Source organism: Galleria mellonella, unplaced genomic scaffold (genome assembly GCF_026898425.1).
Source record: "Galleria mellonella isolate WM207_F2 unplaced genomic scaffold, CSIRO_AGI_GalMel_v1 utg3104, whole genome shotgun sequence".
Taxonomy (NCBI): domain Eukaryota; kingdom Metazoa; phylum Arthropoda; class Insecta; order Lepidoptera; family Pyralidae; genus Galleria; species Galleria mellonella.
Window position 1 is genome coordinate 323207 of NW_026442072.1, and position 14559 is coordinate 337765.

General features: G+C 36.1%; 1 protein-coding gene across 2 annotated transcripts in view; it reads left to right on the forward strand.

The window, feature by feature from the left end:
- Positions 1 to 14559, forward strand: part of LOC113510286 (kinesin-like protein CG14535) — a 403744-nt gene that overhangs the window by 287262 nt on the left and 101923 nt on the right. For both annotated transcript variants that reach the window (XM_052895783.1, XM_052895785.1), the window contains exon 3: positions 13047 to 13209. In XM_052895783.1, coding sequence (XP_052751743.1) covers positions 13047 to 13209 — 163 coding nt within the window. The remainder of the gene's footprint in view (positions 1 to 13046; positions 13210 to 14559) is intronic.

A 14559-nucleotide genomic window follows, 5' to 3' on the forward strand; every position in this document is an offset into this window, starting at 1 on the left:
GCCACAGTGTTGCCATGAAAAAAATTCGTCTAGTCACAGAAATAAAAGGTGTACGTATACGTAGTTGTGGGAAATGTATGAATTACAAACATTGTGCAAAGCGTAGCGTGTACAAAATTTCAATTATTATATATCATCCATTAAAAAAAAATATAGACTAAGACTGTATTTTTTTTTAATGGATGATAATGGAATGGTAGCCCCACCCGCGCTATTGATATACACCGGCGGGGCACCAGTGAAGGATGATAGGTGAGGATGAAGTAGGTCAGTTAGCCCATCGTGACGAATTCAACAAGAATTGTTCACGATGGTTTCCAGGGGGAACCACGTGGAGGTCGAACTAATAAGGCATATTGCTAGCAATGGGGCTGTCAAACTGCATTCCTAACAATCCCTTTTCCCCCTACTATGACTGTATTTTATTAAATGGCATCATAAATATGTACGTTATTATTATAATGCGATGTTTTGACGCAGTCTGGCGTAAAACGACAGCTTCGTTTTTAAGTCGAATACGCGGGAGTAGCAACAGTATCCTGAACATGTTTGTTGATAAATTAGATAGTCCTATCGTGAGAATGCTCGCCGAGAGGACTAGATCATTATTAGTGATTAAGTATTAACATTGTTTTTAAGTACACTTACTAACAAAAATGGATCCAAGTTATCTAAAAATTAAAAATAAATAAAATATAATACTACATGTGTAGTTATTATTATTGCCTTTTTTATTTAGGTAAAATTAAATAACAAATAATAAAGGATTATTTAGGTAAAAAAATGTATAATTGAATATAGAACCTCCTTCTTTGGGGGGAGAAGGGATTGTTAGTGATGGGAATTAGCAACCTCATTGCTAGCAATAAACCCTATCAGGTCGACGCAGTTCCCCCTGGAAACCATCATGATTGATTCGTCGTTGAATTTGTCAGGATGGGTTAACTGACCTGCTTCATTCTCAGCTGTCATCCCTCACTGGTGTATACCGATAGCACAGGCGGGGTTACCATTCCATTATCATCCATTAAAAAAAACCTTCTTTTCTGAAGTCGGTTTACTATGGTAATTATGTAAATAAACTTATGTAAGTTATCTCGACATTTCGACTTAAAGATTGTTATTTCGTTACAAAAAGCGGGTAGAAATAGAAAATACTTAGGAAGCGGAGGCATGATACAGCTGCATCAGTCTACTCGTGACCACGGCCGGTGTAACATGATAGAAACGTCGTGATAATTCATATAAATTATATAATATACCTAAATAATCACATTAATTCCTATAAATATATCTCTTATATCTTTCATAACATATTGTAACATCCATGGAAAAGATTTACCAGAGGGATACTTTGTACAAAAGTCGTTTGCTTGGGTACCTCTGTGCCATTCGTGTTTCAACCGTAAAGCAGTTATGTTTGCATGACTGTGTTTCGGTTTGAAGGGTGGGATATGGCGTCAATTTACAGGGTACAGAGGCATAACACCTGAGTCCTCAGGAATGGCAACGTAAGGGGGTATCATGGGCAAAATAGTATACTCTGTTTTGTCCATGGTACTGCTCATGTCTATAGGCTATAGTTACCACTTTCCATCATGTGGACCGTCAGCTTGTTTGCCATTCTTAGTTGTATAAAAAAAAGATCTAGTTCCCATTCCTGAGAACTGAAGTGTTTTTTTTTCTATATTGTATTTTTTACACTAGCGTTGCCAGATTATGTATTTTTTTATCAATTCTGGGTAAAAATTTGTCTCTTGGAAAATTTAAATAGTTCCTGAAAAATGAACTTACTGTGTAAAATTTTTGGTAATTTACAAGAATATTGTCATTTGAAAATATGCGTCTGTGTGTGTACGTCTCTGTGTGTGCGTGCGTATATTAATGTGTGCGTGTGTGTATTAAGGGTCTGTAATGCGCACGTGTTACCCTTAATACAAGTGTCTATAAACTACGGGAACCATTTACTATGAGATAGACCGTATGCCGCCATTGTAATATAATATAATATGTATTAAAGAAATAGATTTTCTTACACAAAAAAGAACCGACTTAAATCTTGGCAGAGTCAGTTATTTTGATATAAAAATCAAACTACCGAATTGATTCTGATGAAATTTCTATAGCACCAGTTTAAAAGCATATTCTTTCAAATAATAAGAAGTATTACAAATCGATCTACAAATAATGAATTCCTGACGTAACAAACAATCTACATATATATAAATTTACATATATATATATATATATATATATATATATATATATAATTTAATAATTAATAATAAGAAGAAAATACGTACCTATTATGATACAATTTCAATGACTGGATAATATTGTAACAGATCTTTAAACTATTTCTAAAGTGAAAAAAAGTGTCGTCCTCCTCTCTCGTGCTCGCTGTGCCCAACAGGGTCCTTAATTGAAATTGAAATGTTATGTACTAATTATATTATGGAATGCAATAAGAAATAAATAAATAAACCAAAAAAAAACAACCGAAATCATAATAATAATATAAGAAAACATTTATCTTTAAGTGGACGCAATAAAGAGTAAATAAATCAATGGAAAACTACTCCTTTTCGGAAGTCGGTTAATTATAATAATAATACCGCATCATAGATCGCTAGCTTATCGCGCTAAAATATGTATTACGGCCCGTTACCATTCCACGTCTCGTACAATTTATTTCTAACCGGTACAACCCTCGAAAAAAACGCACAATTACGACATACGGCCACGATTCGAATCACGAACGTAAATAAAACGTTTCGCCCGCCATTTAGCGCCATTAAAGTGTAATGAATTAAAAAGTTACAATATCAACCCACTGGATGTTTAGAATTAATTGTATGTAGTAAATTGAAGCACTGGGCGACACGCTACGCTGCAGCGCTGTTTACTCACCGGGCTGTGTTAACATTGGTTTGAATTCGACGCTCTACCGTAGTTCTAGTCCCAGTGACGATCGACAAGATTTTTTTAATGGGTGAAAATGGCATAGTAACCCCGCCTGCGCGGGGGGAAAGGGATCGTTAGTAATGGAGACTGAGAATCCCATTGCTAGCAATATACCCAACCAAGTCAACCTCTTCGCGGTTCCCCCTGGAAACTATCATGGTTAATTCCTGATGAATTCATCATGATGGACTAACTGGCCTGTTTTCATTCTCAACTATCACTTTTCACTGGTGCTCTGCCAGCGTATCCCGTTAGCGCAGGCGGGGCTACCGTACCATTTTCACCCATCAAAAAAAAAACCCCCCGCCTGCGCTATCAGTATACACAGGCGAGACACCAGTGAGAGGTGATAGGTGAGAATGAAAAGGCAGGTCAGTTAGCCCATCGTGAATACAATGATAAATTAGTCACGTTAGTTTCCAGGGGGAACCGCGTGGAGGTCAACCTGATAGGATATATTGATAAGAAAGGGGCTATTAAACCCCATTAATAACAATCCCTTTCTCCCCCATTGGTTTGAATTAGAACGCTTTACCGTAGTATTTGTTGCAGTGACAATCGACAAGGTTAAACTGAAAAAATAGAATGACCTTCAGGTGCCCTAGTATGTGATTGTAACCGTTTCACAATTAATTAAATGTTTAAGTAAATTGACAAAATATTTTAGTGACAACAATATACGACGATATATTAATTGTTTTTTATACAAATATATATATATAAAAGAAGTAACAATTTTTCCCTTTCTAACATGTGCCATAGTAACACAAAATGATCAGCAGTTTATTGGTCTGCCCTCAAAAGAGCAAAACACTGATATTCTATCTGGATATTCTTTTTATGGGCTTCAAATAAAATAAAGGATTCTGCAAATCGGTTTACAAATGACAGAATTGTGAGGTATAAAAAAACTTAAAAAAATGTAACCAAATTAAGTATCTCCTTCCTTATAAATTCAATTTAAAATACAAATATATAAAGAAGCTGGCTGGCCAAGTTGCTAGCAACAAATATCTCCTGGTTGTCTTGTAATGAAATTTCTAATTAGGCCATAATATTTGAGTTGCGTAGTTTTATAGCTTCACGGAAGACCTGTGAGACCCTGTAATTATAGCATCGTTTCATTCAACGTTTTCATCAAACAATGATGTTTAATAATAAAAAACTTTTCTATTAAAACTAGATAAGTTTTTTTTAATGGATGATAATGGAATGGTAACCCCGCCTGCGCTAACGGTATACGCTGGCGGGACACCAGTGAGGATTGATAGGTGACAATGAATGCAGGTCTGTTAGCTCATCCACTAGAATTAACCACGATAGTTTCTTCACGGAACCGCGTGGAGGTCGACCTGATAGGATATATTGTTAATAATGGGAAATACATCCCATTACTTACAATCCCTTTCCCTCATGTGATCAGCGTTAGATATAAATAAATTTATAAAATTATAACAAATGAAATGCCTGTTCATTGTTCAAGTTGCGTTTTACTTAATACAAGTCTATAGCAGGATTTCTTAAACTGAAGGCCACGGACTCCTTAGGGGTCGGTAGCATTTACCGATGTTCAAGAAAAGAGCATATTTCTTTTAAAAGGCCGGCAGCACACCTGCAATGTTTCTAGTGTTGCAGATCGTTCATGAGCGCCGATGGTCCCTTACCGTCAGTTGAGCTACATGCTCATTTGCCCCCTGTATTATAAAAAAAACACAAAGTAAAGGGGTCCGCAGTAGATCAGTTAACTGAATTAATATCTTTTTTTATGGATGATAATGGAATGGTAACCTCGCCTGCGCTATCGGAATATGCTGACGGGACACCAGTGAAGGATGATAGGTGAGGATGAAGCAGATCAGTTGGCCCATTGTGACGAATTCAACAAGAATTGTTCACGATGGTTTCCAGGGGGAACCACGCGAAGGTTGATCTAATAGGGCATATTGCTAGCAATGGCGCTGTCAAACTCCATTACTAACAATCCCTTTCGCCCCTATAAATATTTATTAGGAAATTATGTAGTAAATTCGACGAGACACATCGCCGTCGTCAGACGGCAAACAGTAGCATTCTTCTTATTAATTTAGTACTAATTGTAATATTTTTTTTTTAATATAAAAACATCTTTCATTCTTTTCCTAAATTTTAGGACCTAACCAAAATGTTTTTTGACGAGGATCCGTGAAATTGTTTAAACTGTGAAAATGGTACGTGACTACAAAAAGTTTAGAGAACCCTGGTCCTATAGCTTCGACCCAATAGATTTATTCAAATAAATATTTATTGGGCAAAGAATATTCAGTCTTCAAATAAAGCATGGTCAAAATTCTTATTTGTATTTATGAAAAAATACATACATTAAGTACAATTTTCCATCGCAGCGCAACAAATCTGTATGATCGAGGTAATCCGACAACATGCCCCTTTTATAATTCTATCGAAAATAATATAATACGGTCCAAAGCGGACTCATTCATGCCCCAAGGAGCATTCTATCAAATGTCAAGACACAACCTTTTCGGGATTGTTTTCAGCGAAGCAACCGGCCCGTGAAATCAAGCGACGGCGAGGTACATATATAAAGGCATGCTTTCACGTCGGTACGTCTGTGTATCCAGTGTTTTGATATGCGCTGACTAATACGAAATAAATATATTTCAGTCTATTGTGTAATACTAGTTGCATACAGCGGTTTTGCCCGCGTAAATCAGTATATAAATTCTCTTGTTCCAAATTAAACCTATTCATGTATAAAATATCATTTAAACACGTATCGAGAAACATGCGTGAACAAAATGGTAGTCGGAAATTGTTGGCTACGAGTAATATAGAAGGTTATAGAACTTCTGGTAGCAAGAGTGGTGGTCAATCTTCAAGTGTTGGCAGTCACACACATACTAACGGTAGCGGAATTAAACAAAATAATTCCATTGAAATACTGTTTACAAAAAAAACTGATAGAAAACTCTTTTAAATTTATGATAATTATTTCAAATCTTTCTTATTTATTTATTTGAACTGTTGATAAAAAATAATAAAAATTAAATAATTAAGTGATATAATTAATTTGGACCTAAAACCTGTTTCTTTATCATTTTAAACATCATAAAAAAGCTATCTTTACAAGAATTTTGACATAAACAAAAAAAAACTTTCAAATTATACTCTACATATGTAAATAGAGTAGAATGAGCCACCATTTCCTCTCCTGTGGGTGTCGTAAAAGGCGACTAAGGGAGGGCGAAGGATGGACAGCAGCGTCCCTCTTAAAACATCTCCCAAGCCTAACTGCGGCTGCCAACCCGCCTGCCAAGCGTGGCAACTACTAGCAAAAATCCTCCAAGGAAAAGGCTTATGTTCAGCAGTGGACAGTTATTGGCTGATATAAAATAGAAAAGAATAAATAATTATTGTTTTTTACTTAAAAGTAATAGGATAACTTGGATTAGTGATCATACAAAACATTCGTTCAACAATAGTACATTACTGCAGCGGCCAGCAACTGAGGCATTGATGGACGTATACGTCGATAGACGTGTTTACTGTGTGGTCCTACCATAGAATGAGCTACCACACCATTTCCCGTGGGTGTCGTAAGAGGCGACTAAGTAAACTTAATGAATGAGGGATAAACTGCAGTGTTTCTTTTTAAACATCACCAAAAGCCTAACAGCGTTTGCCAACCCGCCTGTCAAGCGTGGCACTTACTGGCAAAACTCCCCTTATGGGGAAGGCTTATGTCCAGCAATGGACACGCTATAACGGCTGAAATAATAATAGGACATTATAATTTTCTCTCTTTAAAAGATACGAAACTCTTAGACCATAATAGTGTATTAAATTTTTTTTTCTTTGCTTTTGTTTGTTTTTCATTCCTTTATTTCTTTTTACTGTGTATGTATGTATTATGTGTATGTTTGTATTGTTATTTAAGTGATGTAAGTATAGTACATTACTGCAGCGGTCAGTAACTGAGGCATTGATGGACGAACGTTCAAATGTGGGCCAAGACGCAGCCGAGGCACATATACGTGAGTCCATCAATGCCTAGTTGTGGCCAAGGCTTGTATAGTACTTTTCTCAAACAATGCTCGGAAATCAAAAACATAATTTTACTTTTTAAGTTCAATGACGAATAACGAACAATAATATTTTTTCACGCGCCATAATGTTTCTTTGTTTTTTTTTTCAATACACAGCTTTCTATTTGTAAACCAGTTCGAAATTTAAATAAAATCGTTTATCAGTTACCTCGTTGTAAGCCATGTTTCGAAATAAAAGGTCATTGCATTTTTAAATTACAGAACAGATATGAGTTTACATAGTAATTTATCTGGCCGCAAAACACGACAGATATGGATTTTCTTACAACTTTTGCCGGCCGCTGCCCGCATGTATCTGGCCAGTACGGCAATTTTGATTTATCTCGAAGAAGATTGTCAAAATAATGCTCACATTTCCAAACATGTTTGAGAAAAATATATTAAATGGATGTTCAAAAGGATATTAAGTTTTAGCAAATACATACCCCACCTATTCTGTTTAACTTTTATTTATATAAAAGTAATTGCTCTGCTGCTCCTGCTGAATCCTGCTCGATATATTATCTGTATTGTATATATCAATATAATGATACAATTAGGACATTATAATTTATCATCAGTCACATTGTCTACGACTACTCAACAACAATATTATAATGTTGACATGATAATTGCAAAGTTTCTGTCGGCGTCACGAACAATCCATTCGTTGTAAGCTGTAAGTTTCGTGTCTTTCCGTTTATTGTTATACGAAGGTTTTCCATGAATTCTTGACATATCTACCTACTCGATTTAACTAAAATTTTATCTATTTTAAAGATAAATACGTAATAATATAATTTTCACATAACTACATTTTATTTCTCAAAAAGTAACAACTTTTATCTTGGCAAATATTTGTATTTAGAATGCAGAATCGTGTCTCTCAAATTAGATTTAACTTTTTAACACAGCAGTGTATTACTACGCAGTGAAAACTAGTAAATTTAATGTGACAAGTGAGTAAATTTCAAATATTACAAAAAAAAATATATTAACTTTGATATATAAATATGCAAAGTATTTATATTATATATATGATACAAAATTGCGTGTCGTACCACATAAAAATGCACATAAAAAAAGTAAAGAAATAACTCAAAAGTTAGCCAATTTTTTAAACTAGTCACGTCCTATCTATATGAAAATCTATATAAATAAAACAACCGATAATTATATGATTAAACAAGTATTTTATATGTACAAGAAATGTTGCGTTGGTTTGGTCATTTGGAGAGGATGGATGAAAGAAGAATTACGAAAGAGATTTATCGAGCAAGAATGAATGGAGATGTCGGTAGGGGCCGCCCTAGACGGACGTATGGTATGTCGACCAAATAGGCGACGTGCTGAAAAAGGGCCAAATTAAAAGTACCCGTAACCGGCGAGCGTGTATGAAAAGATTGATGAATGTGGAAGAAGCGAAAGAGGTTTGTTTGAATCGAAGCATTTGGCGTTCCATTGTTTCTGCATACCCTAATGGGAGACAGGCGCGACAGATATGTATGTATGTATTTATATGTGCAATAAACTGTATTTTTACGAGCTATTTGAGTTACTTTATTAATAGTGTGTATTTTTAGTAAACGAACGACACATACTATCTGTTATCAGCTATCGTTATCACTATTCGTTCCTTACCTGTCTGAACTTCTATCAAAATTGCTTCATCGGGTCGTATACAATAACAGCCAAAAACCGTCGTCAACAAAAGTTCACAGTTATCTTAACATTCCCATATAAGAATGTTAATAGTTCTACCCCCATAAAGCATGGGGGACTGGGCACGCGAGGTGTGCACGCTATTCACATTCTGCAACGTTTGTTTGTGCATAGAAACTTCATTATATCGATGCTGTTCCATAGGAATCTTGCAGGTAATTATAATGCTATTAGCTTAATACATTTTACATTAGAATTTACGTTCATTTTATATGAATTATGTATGTTTTTTCTATAAATGTAAACTGAATGGCTGAGACTACACTAATTGTCCCAGGTGACTCTTTAAACTTGATGTCTCAATATATGTATATACCAAAGGGAGACTTTGTACAAAAGTCGTTTGCTTGAATACCTCTGTTCTATTCGTGTTTCGACTGTGAAGCAGTTGTGTTTGGCTGGCATGGCTGTGTTTCGGTTTGAAGGGTGGGATATGGCAGTGAATTTACAGGGTACAGAGGAATAACAGCAGAGTCCTCAGGAATGGCAACGCATGGGGGGTATCATGGGCGAAACAGTATACTCTGTAAAATACATAAATTATTATAATTAGTTCGCCCATCGTGACAAATTCACTAATTAATTCACTAATCAAAAGGCCGGCAGTACACCTGCAATGCCGTAAGTGTTGTGGGTGACCATGGGCGGCGGTAGTCACTTACCATCAGCCGCATGCTCGTTTGCCCCTTGTGTAAAAAAAAAAAAGTTTAACAATCACGATGGTTTCTAAGGGTTTCGAGGAAGTCGACCTGATAGGGTATATTGCTAGTAGTAATAGTGTTTCTAACCCCTATTACTAACAACCCCTTTTCCCCCCACTATTACACTATTATGTTGCTTTCTTACAAAGTGAGAATTTAGCACAAAAGATACAAAACAGTTTAATAGCTAAAATAGGTTATAAGAGGTTTGACGTTTTTTATTATATAATACATTAAGGCCGTATGGTCCCGGCATAGAATAGGCCACGCCTTCCTTTCACGTGAGTGTCGTAAGAAACGACTAAGGGAGGGCGAGGGAAGGACAGCAGCGACCCTCTTAATACGTCTCCAAAGCCTAACTGCGATTGCCAATCCACCTGCCAAGCATGGCAACTACTGGCAAAACCCCCCAAGGGGGAGGCTTATATTCAGCAATGGACAGTTAAAGGCTGAAGAATGATTATATGTATTGTGATATAGTACAAAACGTACATTTATTTTTCAAATTGGAAGATTAATAACTAAATATTCAAAAACATTTACCCAATGCCAAGTGGAGTGCTACAACCATTAGAAGTACATCAATCAACTAATCGCCTCGTGCCTCCAGCCCTTCTCCGATTGTAATCGTCTGTATATATTTGCATATTATATACTATACAACTGTCAAAATTAAGATCCTATCAATATTACTTTCCATTTAATATTCGTTAGTAATCGAATTATATTTTTAGAACACACTCTATCTTTGGGAATGTCGCCTACGATTAGGATTACCATTTCGAAATGTTAAGCCGGATATTTGAGAAAAGCTCCGTCTTTTTCGTAACAATCAATTGAATTGTTTATTTAAAATGAAAATAGTCTTTTCCCGTTTACTTGTGAACCAAAAAGTGCGATTGGAGACAGTTCTTGACGTAGATTTTAGTCCGGGCGTAATATAACCCTTAAAATTTATTTAATTTTTTAATTGAGACAATTATAACATCATGAAAAATCAAATCAATGTTACAATTCTAGCGCGTACATATAAAATTATATTCTCGGTATTTAACCCGACTCCACATATTTCTAAGCCGCTTATAATGTCTTTAAAATAACACAATTTTAAAGATATTAAAATCCTTTAGGAACTTATTTTATGTAATTTAATAACGTTTAGTGACTGACTTAACTTAACCCTTCTTTGCATAATGGTGGAAATTTCCATCATAACATTAGATGCCTAAAAATTATATGAAAGACCACTTCACTCACTTTAAGTTGATCGTGTCTGGATACCTTTTTAATGTCCATTACAAGAAAACAAAACACAGCTGTCAAATTTATTATTTTACCAATTTTTCCTTTAATATTGAACATGATTTATATTATCTTGATTTATTTTACCTATAAAAATAATCTTTGCATAAGAAGGTAATTTAACGTGAAAATTTCACATACATTCAGCTTCTTTCCAAATTTGAACAATTTTAAAATTCGAACGAAGTCCGAAGAAGAAATTTCGGATATTTCCGAATAAAACCGGAGGGGCGGTGACCCTACCTGCAATACATGGAGAATTTTCAATTTTAAGCCTCCTGAGACTAGTCGATGGCATTAAAATAAAATACGGGACGGCATCGTCGCTCGTCACGTATACGCCATCTATCACTCGTCTGCGCGCCCCTTAGTACGGCCCCGTACTACCGACTGGCTCGACGAAAAGTCAGACAGTATTGCACTGCACTTTTGGTATTCTGACTTGAGGAAATGATAAATGGGAGCGCAAAGTTCAATTTATCAGTTTATAGGCATGTTGGGTTTAAAAATGTCCGTCATACAATGGAGCGACGAAAGTATTATTTAAAAAAAGGTTAGGGAAAGGTTTGAAGATCTAAAATGGTTATTTGGCCATTCGTAAAATCCTGCAACAATCATGCTAAGTCTATCCATCTATCCATCTTTGACAGTTACCAGTGAAAATTTTTGAAATGAATCTAATAATATTAAATGCTGTTATTATTACGTGGCGACCCCGTTCGGCCAAACGCAGTTTAAAACGACTCCTCACTAGATGGAGTGACAACCTCAAATACATTGCAGGGAATCGGTGACTACATTCACCGATTCCCTGCAATGTATTTGAGGGACTCAGGACTTTTCTCTATGGCAGTCTATAGGGAGGCCTATGTCCTACAGTGGACATAATGGCTGAAATGATGACGATAATTATTACATATATGTTTAATAATAATGACATGACAACCTCGAACACTTAATGCAGCGCCATCTAGTTTCGAACTAACAAAGTTTGTCTCTTGATACTGTAACTAAACTATAACTAAACTAAGTTTTTATGAATACTATACAATATATAGACATATTTAATAGTACTTTTACCATTGCAGTCAGATACTCATGGGCATAAATGTTTGTGTATTCCGATACTTGTATTTGTGACCATCGAAAAATGAAGCAGTGTGTTTGGCTCCTAGACTACCAAGGTTACCAACTGATAATAATACACTAAGAGAGAATTTCCCAAGAATAATAGCAAGCGTGTGGCCAACCTATTTATCTTTACAGAAATAGGCGCGGGACGAATTTTTGAAAAATGTAAAAAGGTCACTGCAGCGGGGACGTCACGTAGACCTCATTTATCCTGGTTCGACTCTGGGCAGTTTTGGGCACAACATTGACTTTTAAATAAATGTATTTCACTCCTTTTTCAATTACTAAAACATTCCCTTTTATTACCCTGCCCGGTATTGTTATGAGCTTCACAAAAGAAACGTTGCCGAAGAGTATAAGTTGAAAAAGTTGATACATTTATGTAAGGATTGTTCCAGTCTCCATTGCTAGCAATATACTCTATCAGATTTGCCTATACGAAGTTTTCCCTAAAAACCGTCGTGGTTAATTTCTCTCATATTTGCCACGATGGGCTAAGTAACCTGACTTCATCCTCACCTATCATCCCTCACTGGTATCTCGCCAGCATATACCGATAGCGCAGATGAGGTTACCATCCATTTTCATCGCATTTAAATAGCATACTCATACTTCTCGTAAGAGATCATGCGGTAGATCGAAAAACCTTACTTGCTGGTTTACAACAAAAATGGACAACACGTGCACCATATTCAAATACTTAAATCTACAGATAGAGTTGTAAGAAAATTTATGTATTTACATGAAACAATTTCCCCCAGGCATCATCATCATCATCATCATCATACCAGCCTTTAATATGCCACGCTTGCAAGCGTATTGTTAACCGCAGTTAGGCTTTAGAGATGTTTTAGGAGGGACGCAATTTCCCGCACTAAAATGATAAACAAAATACAATAGAATCGAAAACATTTATTGCCAAAAAGCACACAATTATAATATAAAATATAGATAACATATAGAAGAAGTGTCCCATAGTAGGCAAAAGGAACCGGCTCAGCTGATGCTGTGAGTGTCCCAGCGCAATGTGAACAGCTGCACAGCGCTGGTTTTCAGCCAGTCCCTCTCTTAACAAAATACAACCAAAGTGCAGGGTACCACTGTAAATTGCCTCTTACAAGAATTTATTTTAATTTGCCAACAGGACCTCGACGAAATGCACCGGCGGTTCTCCCCATCGGGAGAGAAGGCGACGAGATGACGACGCGTCGAGCGGGTTCAGCGCGGCCCTGCACAGAGCACCGCCTCCACCTCCGCCCGCTCTGCTGCGGAGACTGGGAGTCAAAGAGCCCACTGGAGTTGGAAAGGTATGTGGCTTTACCAAGGATCTTTCTCAAATGTATTTCTGCTGCAAAGTAAGGTTGGGTAAGAGAGAGAGAGAGTGACATCGTTAAAAAAGTCGAGGACTGGTTTTAAAAATAATACGATTACGTTACCATTCAGTAATATAAAGAAATAACTTCCAAGTATTCTTATCTCGTCCCATTACGTCCTCGAGTCGGGATAGTCCGGCCGTCTTGAGTGCCGCTAATTAGTTGAGCCTAATGATACAACTGATGGCCATTACCTAATGAGCCCCCACGGACCCCGCCGGCTACCTGATCGTTATCGGGCCCTCATTAACTCCACTTCCCGGCTTCGCAGTTAAAAGAACCTTTGCCATTTTAAAGCTTAAGTTTTCCTGTCAATATAAATCATTTATATTCGTACCGCAACTGGTTAATTGTATCTATATTTCGTATCTATAGAGATACTTCGTCCGTTTGACTAAGATACGATCAGGATAAAATATAGCTATGTTTAGCCTTTACCAAAAAAAAAAACTTGTAAAGAAATCTGGGTCTGTATCAAAGACACTACATAATAATAGGTGTGTACATTACACTCTGTACTATATAGTGCCCTTGATTCAAATATTAGTTAGATAGATACTCTTTACTGTTTCCTCCAAAAGATTACCAGAGGGAGACTTTGTACAAAAGTCGATTGCTTGTGTACCTCTGTCCCATTCGTGTTTCAACCGTGAAGCAGTTGTGTTTGCATGGCTGTGTATCAGGTGGGCCGTCAGCTTGTTTACCATTCTAAGTTGCATAAAAAAAATACAATAGTAAACTAATTACAGATACAAACATGATTACAACATTGTTAATTTTTAGAAAAGTTTTATATTTTTATTTTCTGATATAAATATATAAATTTCTTTCCAGGAAAAAATATTTTTTTCTAAAACCCTATTAATGAATTCTAATACCAGTTTTAAGAAATGGGTTATGTTAATTAGCATACTATAAATAATTAAAAAAAAAGTCGAAGCGAACAAGATTTGCGACTGCACCTTCTACACTATGCCAAAGCCATTGCTTTTAAATATATAGTTACACATGCCATTGGGCAATGAAATGCTAGTATGTTTATTTAAGTGATTTTATCCTTCACCATATTAGCTAACTTTTTCAATCCTCGCCTAATAATAATTATTTTAGATGTAAGCTCGTTTGAATTCGTAGGACAGCATTCTAAACAGCTTAGTTCACGATTTAATTTAGTACTAATCGAGTTAGCGCAGTCGGACTTCCCAGATATAGCCTCTAAAGTTGAACAGACCGACAGTTCCGGATATAAACTTTAGAAGCAAATCCTGTATTAGTACTTGCCCA